The sequence below is a fragment of the Pongo abelii genome, chromosome 13 (assembly GCF_028885655.2).
Source record: "Pongo abelii isolate AG06213 chromosome 13, NHGRI_mPonAbe1-v2.0_pri, whole genome shotgun sequence".
Taxonomy (NCBI): Eukaryota; Metazoa; Chordata; class Mammalia; order Primates; family Hominidae; genus Pongo; species Pongo abelii.
This window is the reverse complement of record NC_071998.2, coordinates 118,536,100-118,558,330: the sequence shown is the minus strand read 5'-3', so window position 1 is coordinate 118,558,330 and position 22,231 is coordinate 118,536,100. Positions and strand designations below refer to the sequence as shown.

Here is a 22,231-nt window from a genome sequence, read left to right as displayed (position 1 = left end):
ATCCATATCTGCTCTGTCCTAAGGCAGCCACCAACCACAGGTGGCTACTCAGCACTTAAAATGTGGCTAGCCTGAAGTGAGATGTGGTATAAGTGTAAAATGCATACTAGATTTTGAAGACAGTATGGGAAAAAAGGAAACTTTCTCAATAATTTGGCCACTAGAATTTTTAAATTACATATGCAATTCTGTACCCTGGCTATCGCCAGAAGCTGCTTATTTCTCTTCACTTAACACATATGTATATGCTAGGTATCTTTCCAAGCAGAAATATAAATTCTAACAGATTATTCATATTATATTGACATACTTCTGATGGACTTAAAAAAAACTTTTATAAGTGCTATGGTCTAATGTCTGTGTCTCTCCAAAATTCATATGTTGAAACTTAATCCCCAACGTGATAGTATTAAGAGGTGGGGCCTTTGGGAGGCGATTAGGACAAGAGGGCTCAGCTCTCATGAATATGTCCTTTTGCGTCTGTATAACAGAATCCCAAGAGAGCTTATTCACCTTTTCTACCACATGAGGACACAAAAGGCGCTGTAGCAGGCCCTCACCAGACACCAGATCTGCTGGTACCTGGATCTTGGACTTTACAGCCTCCAGAAGTGTGAACAATAAATTTCTGTTGTTGATAAATTACTCAGTCGAAAGGATTTTGTTTTAGCAGCCCAAACGGACTAGGGCAACAAGCAATCCTACAGTGAATAGCCTTCTTCGTAAATCTCTTTGGGCAGTCACACCTCATTGCTAACTCATACTTGCTTACTGCCCTCTAAGATCCTAGCTCTAGAGACAACTAGATGTGGGGTTTCTATTTTCCCACATCTCTAGACTCTCTGCCTCTGTATATCTCTGCATGCCGCTGTAGAACTTCTCCTCCCAGGAAAACCAGCCGTGAGTCTCACTGTAAAGGACAAATCTTTTATAATTTTCCTATAGCACTGTTTGTCAGACTTCATCTCTCTTAAGATCTTTAACTCTGGAAACCAGACAACCAAGCATAATCTCTCATATTAATCTTCTAAAGCAAAACTAATTTGACTATTGTCTTCCTCCAAGAAAGGAAGCTGGTTTGCATTAATTTAAAATCTTAGTGAATAATAAAAGTTGTTTTTTCTCTGCTCTTAGGAGAACAGACATAATATGAAAATTAATTTTCTCCTGCTGGCCCTAACAGCCCATTATGTCAGCCCAATACAAGACAGCTTTTAATAGTCTTTCCCAAGAAGACTGCTGTTTTTCCAAAAGAAAACTGACAGCAGCAGATTTATTTGTGATTAAATACTTAAGGGCTGATACAAACAAAAAGAGTAATAACGTAACACAGAGGAATGAGGACTGTGAGAAAAGCTCACATTAAAATATTTGTTTCACAAAACTACCTGGAAAAAAGAAAGTCTGGAAAACTACAAGAAAAACAAACTCTAAGAGTCCCAAGAAACATAAGGAAGAAGAAAAGGAGGCACCCCGACGCATAATGGATAACTGCTCTTTTCTGAACTTATCTTGGCCTGGAAAGCAACATTCAGAAACAAGAAAGCATTTGTCTTGGCATTGGATTTGTTCTCACAAGGCGTGGGTTCTGTGCATTACTAATAAGGAAACCACCATGTACAGAGCAATATTTGGGAAAGTAGAAAATATGTTTTCCATTTGTAATTCAAAATCTTCTGTCTATGGTAGGGCTCTGCACCCACAGTGGCTAAACTTAGCAAGCATAATTTAACCACTTAACTAAGGCAGTCTTTTACAACAAAAACTAAAAAAAATACAGAAACCCCAATTCTGTGGCCCTGGGTGGCATCTGGGTATCCATATTTTGGAAAAGCATCCCAGATATAATGACTTTTTTTTTCTGCCAACTCAATATCAATTCCCTTCTTCTGGTAATAGCACTGTGGTTTTCCTTTGAGAAATTGCTACCTCTTGGTCTTTGTGAATGGAAGATTTCAGCACATGACCAGGCCCAGCCAATCAGCATGTTTCACCCCCTTCTAGCCAAAGCAATTGGTTCAAGGATGACCACGGAACCCAAGAGAGCTAATGAATGTCAACTCAGGGACATATGCTAGAATTATTATTGTTATTTTAAGAGACAGGGTTTCACTCTGTCACCCAGGCTGGAGTGCAGTGGCATGATCCTGGCTCACTGTAGCCTCAAGCTCCTACTCTGGTGATCCTCTCATCTCAGCCCCCTGAGTAGCTGGAACTACAGGCATGCAACACCATGCCCAACTAATTTTTATTTTATTTTTTATTTTCTTTTGAGACAAGGTCTTGCTCTGTCACCCAGGCCAGAGTGCAGTGGTATAATCATGACTCACTGAAACCTCGACCTCCTGGACTCAAAAATTTTGGGATTACAGGCACAAGCCACCATGCCAAGTCATATGCTAGAATTATTGAGAAAGCAGCCCTATATTTCTGCTGGGATCCTACATTGAAAGTAAGTCTGGAGTAGTTAACTTTCTTTGCCTCGATGAGGCCTTGAGAATAAAGTCAACCCAGAAGATGAAGACTACTAATGTCATTATTTGAGCACCTGGAGTCATCTTTTCCCAACGCTTGGTCTACCCCAGCATTTTGCAATTGCAGGAACCAAGAACTCTCCTTTGCTTGTCATTCATAGCTTTTGACAATATTAAGATAAAATTTAACTACTGGTAAGGCACTGATATCAGCCAATCAGGAAAGATGCTAATGCAGGCTAGGCATGGTGCCTCATGCCTATAATCCTAGTGCTTTGAGAGGCCAAGGTGGAAGGATCACTTGAGCCTAGGAGTTAGAGGCCAGCCTGGGCAACACAGGAAGACCTCATCTCTACAAAAAAATTTAAAAATTAGCCAGGAGTAGTTGTGCATACCTGTAGTCCTAGCTACTCAGGAGGCCAAGGCAGGAGGATCATTGAGCCCAGGAGTTCAAGGCTGCAGTGAGCTATGATCATGCCACAATACTCCAGCTTGGGCAACAGAGTGAGACTCTGTCTTTTAAAAAGACAAAAAGAAAGGATGTTGATGAGTTACTACTCCTGCTTCAGTAGCTGAAGGAGAAGGGTTCAATGGTGATTACAAGTGGGTAAGAGCCACCTGACAATTAAGGCTACACCTGGAATCAGTCTATGAACATTGGTACTGCAAGTGGCCATGAGAGCATCATGAGTGATGGGTGGCAAGAATAACGAGGCAAGCTTTGATTTCACTCTCAGGGAAAGATAATGCAGCTGCTCAATACTAAAAAGGCTTGCTTTATGAAGTGGTGGGCTCCTGGACCTTAGATGTAAGAAACAGAAGCCAGATGATCAACTACAAAGGTTGTTGCAGGAAAGATTCTGGTATTACTCAGAGGGTTGGTTTTCGACGTACTGTATGTCCCTGGGCCAGCAGTATGGCATTACTTATGAGTGTGTTAAAAACACAGATTCATAGAACCCACTGATGACCTTGTGAATCAGAATCTCTGGGGGTGGGGCCCAGACAACTGTGTTTTAAGAAGCCCTCCTCCTATCTATGCTCTGTTTGAGGACTGTATTAGCAATCTGACTCAGTTTCGTGAGCCCCATTCCACAGATTTCGACTAACTAGATTTGGGGTGAGTCTTGAGAATTTGTATTTCTAACAAGTTCTTAGGGAATGCTGATGCTGCTTGTCCAGGGACCACACTTTGAGAAGCACTGTCTGAGCAGTTGACCTAGATGATGTCTAAAGTTCCTTCAAAGTTGAGATTATTTGATCATCAGGATTTACCTCACAAATTCAATCCTACTAATATATATCCCTGTTAATGTGGTAGCTCATATGTGGTTTGGCTTCTATGAAATATTGCAGCCAAAATGACAAGGCTCAGCAATAGAAAATAATTTAAAATAACTCTGGTTCATCAATTTCTTGATCACCGCAAAGGGACAAAAGACAACAGATATATGTCTTAAAAGATCATTTGCCTGGCCGGGCGTGGTGGCTCACACCTGTAATCCCAGCACTTTGGGAGGCCGAGGCGGGCAGATCACAAGGTCAGGAGATCTAGACCATCCTGGCTAGTACAGTGAAACTCCGTCTCTATCAAAAATACAAAAAAAAAAAAAAAAAAATTAGCTGGGCAATGTCACAGGAACCTGTGGTCCCAGCTACTAGGGAGGCTGAGGCAGGAGAATGGCGTGAACCCGGAAGGCAGAGCTTGCAGTGAGCCGAGATCGCACCACTGCACTCCAGCCTGGGCGACAAAGCGAGACTCTGTCTCAAAAATAAAAAAATAAAAAAAAAAAAATATATATATATACACACACACACACACATACATATATATAAATATATATATTGTTTGCCTGTATTAGTCTCCCTCACACAAAGTAGGTTTTCCCGTATGTTTCGCCTCTAAACACCCCTAAAAGTTTTGTTCAGCCAATCCTAACCATCTAACCATTTTCCTAGGTACCTATTGTCCTTTTCCTCACCTCTTCTCTTCCTAAATCTGCAGCTCAAAAATGCAACAAAGCAAAGTGGAACCTTATTCTGGGGGCAGGGGAGGAGGAAAACTGAATAGGCAAAGCTGAAGTTTCAATCAGGCAAGGGGAGAAAAAGGTTGAGAAGAATTTTTATGCAAATGTCTTTTTTTTTTTTTTTTGTGAGATGGAGTTTCCCACTCTTGTTGCCCAGGCTGGAGTGCAATGGCGTGATCTTGGCTCACTGCAACCTCCGCCTCCCGGGTTCATGTGATTCTCCTGCCTCAGCCTCCTGAGTAGCTGGGATTACAGGCATGTGCCACCACACCGGCTAATTTTGTATTTTTAGTAGAGACGGGGTTTCTCCATGTTGGTCAGGCTCGAACTCCCGACCTCAGGTGATCTGCCTGCCTCGGCCTCCCAAAGTACTGGGATAACAGGCATGAGCCACCATGCCTGGCTGAATGTTTGTCATTTTTGTCCAGAGCAGTTACCATTTACTAAAGTTTTGTGCCAGGTACTGTTTTTAGCACTTTGCATAAATTAGTTCATTTAAAGCTGACAGGAATACTTTGAGGCAGGTCATTTTATAAAGGAGTTAACCGAGGCTCAGAGGGGTTATGCAACTTGTCCAAGTTCACAAGTGGTGAGTGAAAAGACAGAAACTTGAACCCAAGTCTGTCTCACTCCAAAGCCCTTGTTCTTTAACACTATCTGATGTGCCTTCCTACAAAATGATGGCAAACACATCTAGGCAAGAATGTGTGCTGGGATTACAGGTGTGAGCCACCACGCCCGGCCAGCATAAGTGTCTTATTCTACTGCCTCCAGGTTTCCCAGCTAGTCTCTCACTGCCTCTGCCTGGAGGCCTAATGCCTGGGCTATTCCCTTCGCCTTTACATTCACAGACATTTGCTGTGTCTGCAGGCTAGCTAGTTATCAGAGCTGACATCAGATATTTAGCCAACAGAGTTGCCAAAGTGAAAGTAAGGCCTTTCTTCTCCTGAAGCCAACAAGATGCTTAGGTAAATATGGCTAAACCAGATTCTGAAAGGCCCTAAACATGAGGCATTTAAACTGCTGGGTATGGTGGCTCAAGCCTGTAACCCAGCACTTTGGGAAGCCGAGGCAGGAGGATAGCTTGAGGCCAGGATTTCGAGATCAGCCTGGGAAACAAAGTGAGATCAAGTCTCTACACAAAATTTTAAAAATTAGCTGGGCATGGTGGCGCTCACCTGTAGTCTCAGCTACTCGGGAGGCTGGGGTTGGAGAATCGCTTGAGTCCAGGAGTTCAAGGATGCAGTGAGCTATGATTGTGCCACTGCACTCCAGCCTGGGCAATAGAGTGAGACTTTGTCTCAAAAATAAATAAATAAATAAATAAATAAAATTGATATGACAGTAAATGAGAAAGAATTAAGGACTCTGGATAAGGGAGGCTAATCTGGTAACAGGCCCACAATTGAGGCAGACACTGTTGCCTCTGAGGCACCTGCAGAGCTTTCTGAACATCCACAGGTCCAGTGCCACCCTGGACTTTCTGAATCAACAGGCCTGGAGCAGGGGCACCCATATGCACCTGTATGGCTAAGACGGTCCACAGGTGATTCTGACACACAGCCAGGGTTGTGAGGTAATTTGGATTAATGAATTAAGGAGGTAGTTTTTCGAAGCAACAAAAATAGGGGGAGAAGGTATAGATGAACATTTATCTGTTTTAAGTTAAGGAATTCACTTTTACTTAAGCATAAACACGGCCAGGCACAGTGACTCATGCCTTTAATCCCAGCACTTTAGGGGGCCGAGGCGCGTGGATCACTTGAGGTCAGGAGTTTGAGACCAGCCTGGCCATCATGGTGAAACCCCATCTCTACTAAAAAATATAAAAGTTAGCTGAGTGTGGTGGCATGCGCCTGTAATCCCAGCTACTCAAGGCTGAGGCAGAAGAACTGCTTGAACCCGGGAGGCGGAGGTTGCAGTGAGCCGAGATTGAGCCACTGTACTCCAGCCTGGGTGACAGAACAAGACTCTGCCTCAAAAAAAAAACAAAACAAAAACAAAAACAAAACAACAACAACAACAACAACAAACATAAACAGGAGGAAGATCTGACTAAACTTTAAAACAACCACCACAATTTAAAAAAGCTTTATCATTAACATAAAGAGAAGAAAAAGGCAAATAATAAACTGGAAAAAGTATTTGCTATATATTTGACCCAAACAATTAATTTCCTTAATAAATAAATAAAAAGTACTTCAATTCAATAAGGAAAGCATAAGCATTCCAAAGGAAAATAGACAAAGTGTATGCATCTATATTTCATAAAAATAAGTATTTCACCTCACTATGAAACAAAGAAATTCAAATTAAAACAAGGTACCACTTTGGCAAATATTTATAAATGATAATGCCTAGTATTGAGAGTGGGGGAAAACAGGCACACTCATATGCCCTTGGGGGACTATAAATTGGTACAACTCTCTGGTGAGCAATTTAGCATTATGCTTCAAAAGGCTTTAAAATGTTCATTTTCTTTGATCCAATAACTCCCATCACTTCTATAAATTTATGATGACCTCTTTATAAAAGTTGACCTCTTCATAGCTAAACAAACGCACATGGATTTACGGCATCTTTAGTAAGAGTGAAAAACTGTAAGTAAACTACGTGTGTCCAATAAATAAATGGTAATATATCCATATGACAGAATACCAGGCAGCAATTTAAAATAGATTTCAGAAATGTTTAAGGATGTGTGGAAATCCTTACACTATATTAAGTGGAAAAGCAAGTTAAAACATTAATATAAATATACCCATACATAGTTAAGAAAAAAGGCTAGTTAATACCTAGTGGTATTATGGGTAAATAAAAATTTAATTATCCTCTTTATATTCTTCTTGATTTTCAGATTTCTTCTCACAAACACAAATTAGTTTCATTTTATTTTATTGAGATAGGGTCTTGCTCTGTTGCCCAGGCTGGGGTGCAGTGATGCAATCACAGCTCACTGTAACCTCAAACTCCTGGGCTTAAGTGATCCTCCTGACTCAGCCTCTGGAGTAGCTGAGACTACAGGCATGTGCCACCATGCCTGGCTAATTTCTTTCAATTTTTGTAGAGATGGGGTCTTGCTATGCAGCCCAGGCTAGTCTTGAACTCCTGAGGCCTCAAGCGGTCCTCATGCCTCAGCCTCCCAATGCACTGAGTATAGGTGTGAGCCGCTATGCCCAGCTACAAATTAGTTTAGTTTGTTTTTTTTGTTTTTTTTTTTTTTGAGACGGAGTCTCACTCTGTCACCCAGGCTGGAGTGCAGTGGTGCAATCTCAGCTCACTGTAACCTCTGCCTCCTGGGTTCAAACAACTCTCCTACCTCAGCCTCCTCGGTAGTTGGGATTACAGGCGCCCGCCACCACATCCGCCTAGTTTTTGTATTTTTAGTAGAGATGGGGTCTCACCATGTTGGCCAAGCTGGTCTCAAACTCCTGACCTCAAATGATCCATCCGCCTCGGCCTCCCAAAGTACTGGGATTACAGGCATGAGCCACTGTGCCTGGCTCACAAATTAGTTTTATAGTCAGAAAAAATGATAATCATTATTATCCTACAGCTGATAAGATAATGTCATGGAGTATCAAATAGAGAATAAGAAAACTCTGGAGGCCAGGAAATCATTAGTCTTTCAGGTGTAAGGTTATGAAGACAAAGGAGAGGGTAATAAAAGTGGGAATTCAAAGGAAAACATTTTCTAAACTGGCACTGCCCAATATGGTAGACTTTAGTCCTAGGCGGTTATTTAAATTAATTAAAGCTAAATAAAATGTAAAATTCAGTTCCTTAGTTCAACTAGCCACATTACAAGTGCTGCATGGCCACAGGTGCCTAGAGGCTACCATAACAGACAGCATGGATTATAGGTTTCCATCACTGCGGAAAGTTCCATGGGACAGCGCTGCTCCATGAATTCCACTTCAGGCCTGAGGGATCCAGCTTCCGGCTTGTCTCTTCAGCCTCATCCCTTGGTTCAGTTTGTCACATCCTTCATGCTCCAGCAACAAGCATGTAAGCACCACGAGCACAGAGACCGTATCTGTCTGGTTCTCCAAGTCTAGTTGGGGAGACATACTACCTGGGTAACTGCACGCAGTGTTATGTGGACTTGAAGACAGGTGCACAGATTATTAATACAGCAAAGAGCTCAATCTGGGGTTCAAGGAAGACTTCCGAAGGAGGAGGGGTGGGCGTATACAGAGAGGAAAGGAATGGAAATTCTAAGTAGAGAGAAGAGTGTGATATGAATAAAGGCTCAGAAGAGAAACGGTGCAGCACAAGGGAGGAAGCACCAGCGGGTCAGACACTGACTCATACAACACACAGTTGATGTCCCATGGGCCAGGCCTGAGCCAGCTCTGGGCACCCAGCAGTGACCAGGACAGCTCTGTTCCCTGCCCCCGCGATGCTTATATGCCAGGCTCACCAGTACTGCTGGAGCGCCAAGGGTGAGGCAGGGAATGCCAAGAACTGAGGATGGAGTGAAAAGGCCAAGTCAAGGGCCCCGCACCTCATCTTAAGGATCCTGGTTAGTTTGCTTTTTATCCTAGCAATGGAACCCTCTTATTGGACTCAGTGCGGGTCGGAGTCCATATCCTTCTCTCTCTCTGTCCCCCACTCTGGTCCCTACCACTGCTGCGGGTGATGGGGAGCTCCTCAAGGGGTGTTGGCCGCGAAGGGCACAGTCACGGCTTTAGGAAGACCCCTTTCGCGACCGGCTGGGGTGTGGATTTCAGAGGTGTCAGAACAGAGACGGGAGGTGTGGCTGAGAGGACGTTGGAGTCATCTCCAAGACCTGAGAAAATGGTAGGGCCGACTTGAGCGACGTCGAAGCAGGAGAATCCGTTCCAAGTTCAGGGAATGCCAGGGAAGCTGAGGGAGGGCACGCGCCCGGGCGGCGGTCGTCCCGTGAGAGGCCCCGGGGGAAGAGCAGCCGAGGGGCGCCGGCGGCCCGGGCAGAGGCCGGCGTCGCGAGGGAGAGGGGCGCGGGGACCGCGGGCGCCAGGGCGAGCCGCGCCGCGGAGGCAGCAGGTGTGCGGCTGCCAGGGCACGCAGGCGCCGGAAGGAAGCCTCCAGTGCACGGAGGAGTGAGCTCCCGACCTTGCCCTTGAGGGTTTACCAGAGGTGGGCAGGGCACGTTCTCCTCAGCCCATGCCCCGCCGAAGCCGCGGGCGTGCGGGGCCTGCCACTGGACCAACGCTTCTGGACGCCCGACACCCGTCCCTGCACCTCCCGCGCGACTGCCCGGCCCCTCCCACAGCCCACGGCAGCTCAGCCCGGGCTCCGCGCCCGGTCTCCTCAGAACCTCCGCCGACCCTTCCCACGCCACGGCCTCGCCCCGCTGTCCCTTCACATCGCCATCCCCCCACGTGGCCGGCACCCCGCCCGGCCGCACCCCTCCCCGGCCGCAGTACCTTGGGCTCTCGAAGCTGCACCCCCTCCGCCGCAGCGCCGCCCTCTTCTGCCGCAGGAGCGCAGCGGCCACCCCGCCGGGCTCCGGCTCCATCGCCCCGGGCGGGGGCCGCGGGCTCGGGCGCACTCGGGTGGGCTCGGGCCTCGGCCGGCCGCTCGGCTCGCGCGCCGCAGCCCACGTCCCGCCCCACGCCCCTCGCTGGGCCCAGGCCCCGCCCCTGCCCCGCCCCTGCCCCGCCCCGAGCCATGGCCCAGCCCGCCTCGCGCCTCTCATCCTGATTCAGGCCCCGCCCCAGCCCCGCACCGAACTCCAGCCTGCCCGCACCCTCCGCTGGGCCCAAGCCCCGCCCCGCGATCGCTCACCCGGGTCCCGGCCCGGCCCCGCCCCGTGCCCGCGCAGCCTGTTACAGGCCCCGCCCCGGCCCCGCTCCCAACTCCAGCTCTGCTTCCCCCGCGCCCTCAGCCCGGAGCAGGCCCTGCCCACACCCCGCCCACGCCCCGCCCCGCGCTCTGGTAACGCCCCTCCCGCGCCAGCCCTGCAGGGTTCTTGCCGCCGGCTTTCTGCACTTCTGCGGGGCCCACAGGCCCAAAACGCCCACCCTAACTTCGACTGTCCCGTCCACGACCCCGCCCCTCCTGCGGCTTGCCCCTGGGCACAGACCCAAGCCCCGCTCACCTACCCCTGCACTACTGAGCTCGCCCAAGGCCCTCGCCCTCAGCCCAAACCTCTGCTTCCTCGAGCGTCGTCCCTTGGAGTTCGGCCTCTCCTGGCCTCAGCACCTCCTGGCCCTTTCTATTGTAGCTCCGCCCCTCGGGCCCTCCTTTCCCATGTCCCGCCCACAGGTATTGGCTCCCCCAGGAGCCCCGCCTTTTCCCTTCGAAGCCCCCACTCCGTGCCCGGGCCAGACCCAGCTCCACCGCCTGCTCAGTTCTGCTTTGACAGGGCCCGCCACAGCCCCGCCCAGCAGCGAGAGGCCCCGCCCGCACTCGGTGGCCCCGCCCAACCACTACCTCCTCCCGCACCCTCGCCCAGCCTGCCCGCAGGCTCCGCGTTGGGTAGATGCCCGCACCCGGGGCTAAAGCGGCATTCCCCCGTCCGGTCTGCGTTGGCTCCGGGATCCCGCCATCCATCAAGGGGGAGGTACTGCTGTCTCCTGGTGGCCGTTTGTGGCGCCTGACGCCTTGAGGCTAAGGGGCTGGAGCTTTGCAGGATATCAGTTGTGGGTTCGAGTCTTGACTGTTAGTTTCCAACTGTGACAACCCCCAAACCCATCCCCACTTCGCTAAGTCAAATGCATTCTTCTCAGGGCCCTTGAACACTGCACTGTGACTGAGGGCAGCGACCCCATCTGGGTAAAGCTGGGGCCACCGTGCCGTCTAAATCAGGAGGAGGAGGTAAGCTAGGGCTACCTCGGCAAGCGGGGTTTTGTTGTAGTTAGGGAGGTGTGGCCATGCTGGCCTGGAACTGGGATGGTGGAGCAGAGCCCGAGGAGTGTGCTTGTTGGGAGGAACCTGTGCTTGGGGGACTGGCCACTGCAGCTTTGGAAGGCACTGGCTGGGAAACTGAGGCAGTCTGGGCCAGGGGATCCTATAGTCAACTTGGATCACATCACCCCCTGGTGCACACTTCCTTAATGACTTCCAGGTTCTTTCTTGGTAAGGCCTGAACTTTGTGAGAGAATGAAGGGGCTGCCCAGATAGCACTGAGAGAAAGATGTAGAGGAGGCCTTTCTATTTCTCCTTCCAGCCCCTCTAGAGATGCCCCTGGTCCTCCCCTCAGGTTTCCATGAGATAACCCTTTTAAGACAGCCTTCCTTTTTCTCCAAGCGAGGTATAGTGGAGTTCTGGATTTTTGCCTAACATAATGAAGTCCTCCCAACATATCTTTTCAGACTTAAATCCCATTAGTCCCGCAAAACTTGTACTCAGATCAGGTTGCCTCCTTTTTCCCAGCCTCATCCTGCTCCTTCTCATTTCTGTCTCCGTTGCCCCCACCCTTCATGTGTTCTGCAACCTCTGAACTCAATCTCCAAATACCCACTGCTCTCTAAAGCATCCCCAGGTCTCCTGCCTCTCACCCTGGAGTGCCTGTCCCTTCCTGAGGATGCTGCTCCTGCATGGTTTTTATGTTCTGGTTACGTCGTAGCTGAGTTTTGGGCACCCCATGCCTCCTTTGTATCTATCTGAAACAGCAACTGTTTGCTAAGTGAATGTGTGTGACTTTAATAAACTGAGCAATATTCATTGGAAAACACATTTAATTTCAAAGTAAACAAAGATGTTTGTACATTATTTAATTAGTGAAATAATTATTATCAATGTAACAAGCTGAAAAATACAGCAACTTGATACAAGACTGAGGTAACAAAATACTTCACCAAAAATCTAAAGAACCCCATGGAGGGCTGATTGATGTTCAGTGGTTACTGCGGGTGAGACAATTCACAAGAATTAGAGAAAGTCCTTACACAACTGCATGCAGGGGTCTGCTGGAAAAAAAGACAGCCCAGGAGAGTGCAACAGATTTAACAGGAAACGAATTAAGATGTAGAAACTGATTTTCAACTTACTTCGAAGAGTACATAAGAAATTGAAAACTACTCTCTATGCAACATTTTGAATGCTAAGTGGAAAACCATGCATTTTGGCACGAAATTTATTAAAGATTATACCATACTAATAAATTAATTACTATTATTTCATTACTGAATAGTCACAGTCGTTCAGCAATGGATAAAGAGATTAATGGTTCTAAAATGGATAGATGATCTCCTGTGTTGCTGCTGTAAGCGGGGTTTTGAGGCTGCCCAGGGGGTGTATACGCTTGTGCAGCATAGGGCTGCAAAGGCGGTCTCAAGTCCATGGTACAAGTTCTCAACACCCAAGAAAATGCAGTTCTCGCTCACACTGTAGTTGTATTTAACACTGAAATTAAAAACAAAACCTATGGAGCAAATACTGTGACATTTTGACCCTACTCTCTCATTCCACCTTTGGAATCCTCGGTGTGCCCAACTGCAGCTCTGTGCCTGGCTCTTCTGGGCCAAGCAGCCTCTAGGATAGTGACTTCATCCTCATTGCGACTGAACTCACAGACCAAGAGGCTACTCAGTCTGTTGAGCCTTTTGATGCCTTTCTGGAGGAATCTATGCACAGGATTTATACTCAGGACTAGGAGAGAGGCAAGGTCTTGCCTAAGGAGATAGGTGTGGTGGGGACTGTTTGTTGAGTGGTCAGGTCCATGAGGGCAGGGATCAGATCTGACTTGTTCTTAGCACAGGCAGCACTTGCTAGTGATGTGAATGAATACATGAATGAATGGGTGGTTTTGTGCAGAGAATCTGTTATTTCTAAAGGACTAGGAGTTTGTTTTTTAACATGAAACCACTTGATATGTAAAAATGATGTAAAGCTGATTTAAGTCATTTACGGGCTCACAAACCAGAAAGCTGTATTTTTGGCAGTGCTCCCCAGTGGTTACAGACATCAGCAGTCTTGGGGAAGGGCTCTGGGCCCCACCTGAGGAACAGAGCAGATGTTGCTTGCAAGTAGCTTCCTGTTCCATGGAGCATTTCCGCCTGTAAAATGGCATCCGAAAAGGTACACCTCTTGGGGCTTGGGAGGTGGGGGTAAGATGATACTGGCCATGTTGGTAAGAAAAAAAATGCTCTATAAATTCAACTGGCAAAAGAGAGTGAGTTTCTTCCTAAGCAGAATCTCTTCAAGTATCTACTTCCTCAGGTTCCACAGCCTTATAGGGAGGGAGGGGGCCAAAGTCTCTCACTGGGCACAGTTAGAACAAGATTTCTACTGCTCTCTACCGAACCAGTCCTCCATCAAGTATGTCAGTTGCCAGAATGCACCTGACTGATCTTGAATGACAAAACATGTTCAACTGAGAGAGACAAAAATTAGTCCTAGGGAGAGAGGTGAGTTGTTCTTGGGACAACAGTGTTACCAGCTACCAACTCCACAGTTGTAGACAGCTTTCTATAACTTTCATTTTGGGGTGCCATGATCCATTTGCTTACAAAAATACAGCACATGCATGCAAGAAATAATCCCTTCAATGGCTTTATGAACATCTGTACACTCTGGACAGCCAAGGAGCAAAAACTAGAAATGCTTCCCTCCAGGGGGAGGGTCCACCCATGGACTTTCCCGCCCTGTGGTTGGTGCCTGGCCCTCTCTGTCTCAGGCTCACAGGGTTCAAACCAACACTGGGAAGACAAGCAGCACTTAATGCCCATGTTTGGCTGAGCCCCTGCTTAGAGAGCTGAGTGTCTTCCAGCTTTCGCTCCAGGACTCTTCCGGTGTGGTCAAGGCTCTTACTGCTTCTATAAGGCTTTTGCCAACAAAATCTAAAGAGATTCTTCAAGAGTCCGAGCTAAGAATGTTCTTGGGAGAGGATGTGGAAGCAGACTCAATTAGTGAGAAGACTAAACATTTTGAATTGTGATTGTGCTATTTCAAATTAGGCTAAGAGATGCTTGTGAAAGAAAAGACAAACTTATAAGGGATAGAAAATTACCTGTTTTTGTGGTGCCTGAAATTCTGAGGTTTTGGACTGGCATCTATAATACTTCATTGATGTGAAAAACCAGGACAGTTTGCAGAGTGGAAAAACCCAAGGAAAATAGGTAGTTGATGTTCCACATCTTGCACTTTCATCCAAACTTACGACTTTTTAAAAGTTAACAGGCAGAATCAGATTCAATGTAGGTTAAAGTGTTAACACTGCATGGTTCTGATCAGAGGTGGAGTGTTTGGCATTGTCATTCAGCCTCTAGATGCTGATTTGAATAGTCATCGGGAGAATGAGGTGCAACATCCGCGTAGGTGTGCAAAGCACCCAGTGTCAAGGTTTGATGGCATCAACTTTATCACCTGGGAGTTTCTCTTAGAAGGAAAGTATTCTAGTCTTTGCTCAAAAAGAAGATGAAATACTAAGCACTGTAAGGCTCAACTACAAAATGAGGCCCTGGTGACAACTACTTTCCTCACACCAAGCCATTCAAATTTCTAGAGAAGTTGTCATTATTTGGTCAAAATACAGTGGTGGGTCTTTTGGTCATTTTGAAACAGACCTATTACAGTTTACTGGTGTCGATGTTGTTCTGAAGCATCCAGCCCAGAAACTCTTGAGGGTAGCTTGATGCCTGATTAGTCTGAGCTCTGAAACCATCACAGCTGCAAGGACCCAGAAATTCAGTCTCTTCCAGAAAACTGTTTAAGGGTTAACTTCTCAGAGTTAGGCTATCCAAACTAAACGGGAAGGGGGAAGAGAAGATACTGTGATACAGAATGATTTATTATTTTGAATAAAAATTATTTGTGCAAAATAAAAGTCACTTTAAAATGTGACAAAAGGTGACAGATAAGGATGTGGTTCACGTGAAGAGTTCCTAACTGAATGCAGAGGTTGGACTGTTCACTCCCCGGGGCTTTGCTCTGTTGTCACACGGTCATCAACAATTGTGCCCTTGGACTTGGAAAATGGAAAACTTGCTGGTGACTGCATTTGGGGCCAAGACTGGGGAAGCTTAAGGCCTCAGGGTCACTCAGCTTCCCGTCATGATCAGGAATCTTGGTGGGCCCCACTCTGGCAGTGCAGGCAAAGGGGTGAGATGATGGGGGCACAGGCTTTGCCCTGCGGGGAGAGGTTGGCGCCTCATGGCTCCTGCACAGCTGATCACTATGAGCACGTCGGTTGGAGCTGCAATGTCACAACTTCCCATTCTGACATGGTGGGAAGGGTGAGAAAAGGAGGGCCTCAGGCCCTGCTAGGAATGGGGAAGGGAGGAAGCAAGCAGGCCAGCAGCCCAGTCCACAGTCCTGAAGCCAGGTCCTGTCTCAGAAGGGCTGACAGCAAAGAGGCCTGGAAGCAGGCCTTCCAGATGAATAGCACCCATAGGAACAGAAAACAAGACACAATTTAAGGCATTGTTTGTTTACAGTAAAAGAATGCGAGGGACCCTTAACACAGGAGGAATCTAGGCTCTCACTCTGACCTTCCTCGGTGGACAGGGCTATAACTTAAGGTTAAAGCAGGGCCTCAAAACAAATGAAGTGTGTGATGTCACGAGTCTTGTGCCAAAATGCATGTTTCTTGAAGAGTTCACACTCGCTCACACACACATACGTACAGCACGCACACGCAGAGGACGCTTCGGGGTTGTACAAAATCTGAGGCAGCCCTGTGGGCGAGCAACCCCGTGCACTTGGGGTGTAAAAAGCCTGTTCCACAGCTGTTCCTTCTCTCGGGCCCCTCTCACAGGTTAGTTAGCACTGTCCACTCTGTGCAGTAGAAAGCACTGAGAACCCAACGTGGGCTGGGTGCTCTCTAGTCGCAGATGCAGGTGGTGGGCCCAGAGAGGGAGAGCGGGGTGTCCAGTCTGGGGTCTGACCACTGCCCCAAGAGGCGGTGCTGCAGAATGAGTGTCGTGAGAGTCGCTGGGGACTGACAGGTGGATCCCACACCGGTGAAGCCGTCTGGGATGGTGAGGCCACAGGCCGTGTCCCCTGAGTCCGGCTGTGAGTTTCCCAGCACCCTGGCTCACAGCCTGTGCCCAGGACTGCTCTTCACCACCAGGCCCAGCCTGGGTTCCCAGAAGCCTCTGAAGTCACGCCACGTCCTGCAGAGACTTACTCAAATGACATAAGGTTTGCAGGTACCTAGAAGAGAAAGCTCAGCCTCTTGTTAAAGTTCCGACCTCAGAGAAGGACAAGGGGTGGTCCCTAGGGGAAGGGACAGGCCTTTCCCCATGAGTCTGGGAATGAGCAGGTTGGGTAGGGAGAGGGTATGGCAATAACAATAGCCACCCCATGTGAAGTGGCAGCTCTGAATCCACCGCATGCACTGCGTTCTTGAGTCCTCACTTCAACCCCGTGGGGCAGGCACTGGGATCGTCCTCATTACAAAGACAGGAAACTGAGGCTTAGAGAGGTTCAGTACACAGCAAGTAAGCAGCAGGGCTAAGAACCCAGAGCCCACGCTCTCAGCCTATCTCCTTCAGTGAAAATCAAACTGCGCTTGGGGCAGAGAGAGAAATCCTGAAGGCCTGAGGTGTGTGCAGAGGGTGGGTGGCTGGAGTTGGCAAAGGGAAGCATGGGAGAAAGAGTCAGTTCGGGGATATCAGAAACCCCAAGACCTCCCCACAGCTCTGCCCCCAGGACAAGATCCTAGCCCCCTTTACTGGCGGGACCACTAGCCCCAAGCTCAGAGTGTTTCTGCCACCCCCAAAAGCTGCCAACAGGCCCTCAGCCCCAGACCTCCTCCCTCAGCACTGCTGTGGGAGGATCTGATTAGAAATAATTTCATTTAAAAAAATCCATTTTGGTGTCAGTTTGGTCAAACGATGAATTAGGAAAAAAATGCATCTCCATGTACCAGGAGACAGTTATAAGAATGGTCACGAGCAGCACTGTTCACTATAGCAAAAAAGCGGAAAATCAGTCCTGGGATGCCCAACAGAAGAACTAATAAAAACAAAATCAGTAAAAATAAATGAATGACTGCTACATGTGGTAACACAGATGAATCCTAGGAACATGTTATAGGAGAAAAGCAAGACACAAGAAAATGCATCGTTATGGTTTAAAAATGCACCCCAGACAATACATGAAGGAATCAAGTATGTGACCTGCAATTCTAAAGGAATAATCAGCAAACAAATCAGGAGAGTGGTCCTGGGGCACAGGTGGGAGGGAGAGAAACCTAATTAGGAAGAGGCCACGGTGAGGGACAGCATTCCAAGGCCCTGGCGGCTCTGCTGTTAGGCGCATGGTGGCAATAAGGTGTTTTATTGCTGTTGTTTATAGCTATACATATGTTATAGATAAGGTTTAAGTGTATTCAGTGTTAATAAAAACAAGTTTAGGACATGCAGTTCCACAGAATAGAAAATCAATCTAGTCACTGTGATGTTTCCTCGTGAATAGATGCATTTCTGTCACACTCTTTCTTACACCCTCCTGGCATTCCATCACACGGATGTACTGTGATTCACTTAAATCATCCTCTGCTGTTGAATATTTCAGTTGTTGTCAACTTTTTATTATTACATATAGCACAGAGTGGGAGTATTTGGTTGAAAGTAAATTAGAAATAAAAAAGGGGAAAAGTAGGAAGAAAAATCCCCTCCTCCAGGTCTGAAAATCAGACAAAAATCCTTAAAAGTTGTAGCCTTGCCATGCTACTCCACATTTGCCAATACATGAAACTGACCCATTAGTGCTCTGCTGGATCAGCCTGCCCAGGCACTGCTGCCTGCTGGGGCTACTGTCATCCTCTGGCCGCTCCTCCAAAGAGGGACAATGGGTTTTACTCAGGGCTACCACTGTTGCTCCTGACTGGGGCCACCATGGTGCCCAGGCTTCAGGCACAGGGCCCTGCCTCCTTCCCCGCACCACCCTCCAGGTGGGCCACCTCGGGGCTGTCAGTTCCTGTTGGACCTGGAGCTGCTCCAGCTTCCTGTGTGTGGTAGGTGAGCTTCAGTGTGCTGTGCTTTTAGAGAGCGGCCCTCAGAGCTACTGAGGGACCCCAGACACACATGGTGTGACCAGTGTGGAGGAGGCCAGGATGCTCTTCCTCTCTTAATGCAAGCTGGGGCGGCGGCAGCCTTGTTCAGGTCTTGGCACCTTGTCTCAAGGCATCACCTTGAGATGGCTGCCAACCAAAACCCTTGTCTTCCTGTCATACAGATGGCCAATTACATTTATTCAATGTATAAACTATACATAAAGCTCTCTAGAAACTATAGAATTACCATTTCTTGTGTATCATCTTAGAACTTTTATACAGATGAGATCATCCTTTCCAAATGTTTTTGCCCTGATCTGCCTCTTTCTAATAACTATCAAGTGTCACATAATAGGGACCCCCTGAGGGTCACAGAGGCTTCCAGGATTTTGTTCCTATCAAGAACAATGCTGCGGTGAACATTCTTAAACACATCTTTGAGCACATGTGTGAGCACATCCCTAGGACAAATTCCCCGAAGTCAGACAGGTGAGTCAAGGGAATCAAGTGCAATTTATTTGGAACCTCCCTGTGGCACCTCATGTTTATTCTTGTATTGGTCTTGTCTTGTTTTAGTTGGTCGAGGACTAATTCTGAGAACTTGCTAATTCTGCTTTCTAGCTTCTTATCATCTATAATTTCAATCAGCTTCTCGTATTTGTCCTCATCTGTGTTACAGACCGAGCTGAGCACAGAGCCCTAGGACCTGTCACTGTCACTAGAGACCTCCCTCCAGCTTCCAGAACCACTTGGAGGGACCAAGAAGTCTGTGATTGTGCCGTGTGGCACCATGAAGTCCCCATCCTCCTGGACCCAAATGCCTGGTATGAACTTGCCTTTGCTGAGGTCCCCCAGACTTCAGAGCTGCTGCCTGCAAGGGGCCTGCTGAGTCTACTCCCAGGCACTACCCCTAACTGTCCTCCTTGAAGCGCCACCCTCTATGCCATGCGCCTAGCCCTCCCAAGATGGGCTAGGAGAGGACTCCTGCTTCCCCTGCTCTTCCTCTGGCTGATCCCTGGGGAAAACACACATGGACACTTAGGGACAGGAGCGTCAATGCTGCCCACCTGACCCCCAGGGAGCAGGAGGCTTCAGCCCGCCCCCATCTGCTGCTGAGGGCTCAGGTAGCCATTTCTCTCACAAGCCTGGACAGCTGGGGATGTGCTTCCAGTCTTTTGCTTAGCTGCAGGGGTTACCAGGGAAGTGGAGGCAGGAGAGGCAGGAGGGCTCACGGGCAACAAGCAGAGAATTGGGGGAGTCAGGCAGACCTGGGTTCAATCCCAGCTCCACTGCTCACTAATGTGGGACCTTAAATGTGTGTCTGCCCCTTTCTGAGCCTCAGGACCCTCAGCATAAAACGGAGACAGTAAGAGAATCTACCTCACAGGGATGTTGGGAGAATTCAGCCAATTCCTGCATGTGAAACATTTCGCATAACACCCTTCATGGGACGGCTGGGGGCGACCAGGGGAGGGGGCCATACCATGAGCCAGGCCCAGCAGGCCACAGGGGGCCTATGTCAAGACAGATCCCACTGGTTCAAACACACTGAGAAGCTAGGGACCCCCTTTCACCAGCAGCCTTGCATGGCCCATGGCTGGCTGTCAGTAAGTTAGCTAGCCGCATTATTCCCAAGGGTTGTGGGGCAGGGAGGCCCTTTAGTGAGTCTGGAGTATTCCCATGAAGTCAGCTCTTGGCAGGGATGACCTAAATAGATGCTAGAACCTGATCCTGGGGTGATATCACAGCTGCTCATAATCATCCCCCAGTGGGTGTTTCTGTGGCATTTCCTATTGTGGGAAAGACACAGGAACCAGATTCAAAGTTCTGGTCTGGAGCTGGGCTTTAGTTCTAAGCTGAACAAGGGGGTGCCTTGTCTCAAGGGAAGATGCTGATCAGAAGAGGGTAACTGAGAGTGTGGCTAATGGGCTCTGAAAGAAGGGAACCCTGTTTTCTAAAGACCCTTAGTTCGAAGGGTGGGAGAGGATATTTCAGGTGACAAGCAGGATTTTGGTGACTTTACCTGAGGCCTGTTGCTTTTACATGCATCATCCAAATGCTTGTGCCACAGTATTGCATGAAATCGGGAACCAGTCTGAAACTTGTAAACATTGCCTGATGGGTAGAGAAACCATGAGTTAAGAAGAGGGCCACGTAGGAGGGTCAGCTGGTGACTGTGGCATAAAGAGAAATGTAAACACGGGTAACTGAACTGGGAAGGTCGGCCCCAGGTGAGCTGGAACATGCAGAGAAAGCAGCCTCCAGGGCTCCCTCCAGTGGTCTCTTTGGACCATGGTTTTTAACCATTTTGGGGCCATGGTGCCTTTGGCTGTCTGGTTAAGCCTGTGGACCATCCTCAGAATAATGTTTCCAAATGTATAAAATACAAAGGAAATCAATAATACTCAGATACAGTTATTAAACTACTAAAAAACAAACCAGCGGTATAATTCTATAGGTGCTTCTATATTAAGCACTAAAACCAGATCTAGTACAGGTCTGATACTGCACTGTAATTTCAAAGAGATGAGCATAAGTGACATTTTGAAATGTCTGTAACAATATGTGATTCCTCTTGGAGATAAAATTACAGGTATTGCTAACATTTTTGTTGTTGGATGCTTATACTCATAACTGAAGGAGTCACAAGTAACTGAAAACAAAGATGCATTTTTTTTTCCACCCAAGTTCACAGACCTCTTGAATTCTATCCATGGACCCTGGCCACCCCTTGTGTCACATTTCCTTAAGAAACCACTGCTAATCTGGTCCAGACTGTTGAGGGAGGAAGAAACTCAAATGGTATCCAAACTCAGGACACACTGCCACATGTGTGCAACAAATGTGGCTTCAGTCACTCAGACACGGAGCAGAGTACTTGGCAATTTATCTCTTCCCCATTCCGGGCTCCCGGAGGCTCCCTTTGTTTCTCTGCTTCTCAGCTAAGAACATTAGAGCCTGACACTCAAGGCATAGTCTCCCCACCAGCACTGCCGTCTGCATCGCCCAGGAGCTTGTTGGAAATGCAGAATCTTGGTCTCTACCTCCAGATCTGTTGAATCCAAATCTGAATTTTAACCGATCCCCAGGTGATTTGTGTGTTCATGAACCCTACAGTAGAACATTCCTGTTAAGGTGTGAAAATGCGTGGGGATTTTCCAGCCCCAATCAGTTTGCCTGGTTGGAATCCAATTGACCCGGGCAATTTTGGGTTTTTGTCATGTGACATGGGTTACTGAGGAGACCCACCATAGTCTGTTCTGAATGTCAGTGAAGACAGGGCTACTGGACAGGATGGCGTCCAGAATCTCTCCTCCTTCCCAGGATGATCATGAAGTGGGAACCGGGAGGAACTGGGAGATAGCTAGAGAAGGCTGGAGCTTTGGGAAGTTAAAAGGGTTCTTCTCTGAGTTGGCCTTGGATCTGGACACTGCCAGAGTCTTATGGCACAGGCATGTGAGGGGATCCCTGAAATCTCCCCAGAGCCAAGACCCTTCCAGCCTCATGGCCCTGCCTCATCCAGCCTATTTATTCCAAGACCGTAAGACTACAGTTCCTGGAGTGATGGGCCCCAGCAGCCATAGGTAAGGCTGCAACAAGGATTCCAGCACCCTGTGCCTCATACCCTGCTCAATGGACATGCCAACCATGATCTATGCAGCTTTTGTGGACTAGCATGGACCCCATGAACATCAGAATCTAAAGCAAAGGGAAGGCAGCAGCCCCAAAAGCACCTAATAACTTCAAAATGCACGCTGTGCAAGAGAGGAAATGGGCAGAGAGCAGCTGCAGGCGCTAGC

The 22,231-nt window shown here is 47.9% G+C and overlaps 3 protein-coding genes across 21 annotated transcripts in view; 1 reads left to right on the top strand and 2 right to left on the bottom strand.

The window, feature by feature from the left end:
- GARNL3 (GTPase activating Rap/RanGAP domain like 3) overlaps window positions 1-10,696 on the bottom strand; it is a 167,323-nt gene extending 156,627 nt beyond the window's left edge. Inside the window, exon 1 of one of the 5 annotated variants that reach the window (XM_063714442.1) lies at window positions 10,637-10,696. Coding sequence is in view for 2 of the 5 variants with exons in the window: in XM_054520667.2 (XP_054376642.1) it covers window positions 9,913-10,004 (92 nt within the window). In the remaining 3 variants the exon portion in view is untranslated. Of the gene's footprint in view, window positions 1-2,869; window positions 3,968-9,912; window positions 10,084-10,636 lie in introns of those variants that run through there. The other 4 variants (XM_054520667.2, XM_024252280.3, XM_054520665.2 and 1 more) reach the window with 4 other exon arrangements.
- Window positions 10,157-12,393, top strand: LOC129048021 (uncharacterized). The gene is made up of 3 exons (XM_063714108.1): window positions 10,157-10,173; window positions 10,374-11,305; window positions 11,964-12,393. The coding sequence occupies exons 1-2, from the start codon at window positions 10,157-10,159 to the stop codon at window positions 11,086-11,088; spliced, it is 732 nt and encodes a 243-aa protein (XP_063570178.1). The 3' UTR covers window positions 11,089-11,305; window positions 11,964-12,393.
- A 3,451-nt stretch (window positions 12,394-15,844) lies between these two features.
- The window catches only part of RALGPS1 (Ral GEF with PH domain and SH3 binding motif 1), a 313,313-nt gene continuing 306,926 nt past the window's right edge, over window positions 15,845-22,231 (bottom strand). For 10 of the 15 annotated variants that reach the window (XM_054520645.2, XM_054520654.2, XM_054520660.2 and 7 more), the window contains one exon: window positions 16,755-20,546. In XM_054520645.2, the coding sequence (XP_054376620.2) occupies window positions 20,386-20,546 (161 nt within the window). In that variant the 3' untranslated portion in view covers window positions 16,755-20,385. Of the gene's footprint in view, window positions 16,586-16,754; window positions 20,547-22,231 lie in introns of those variants that run through there. The other 5 variants (XM_054520658.2, XM_063714444.1, XM_054520647.2 and 2 more) reach the window with 1 other exon arrangement.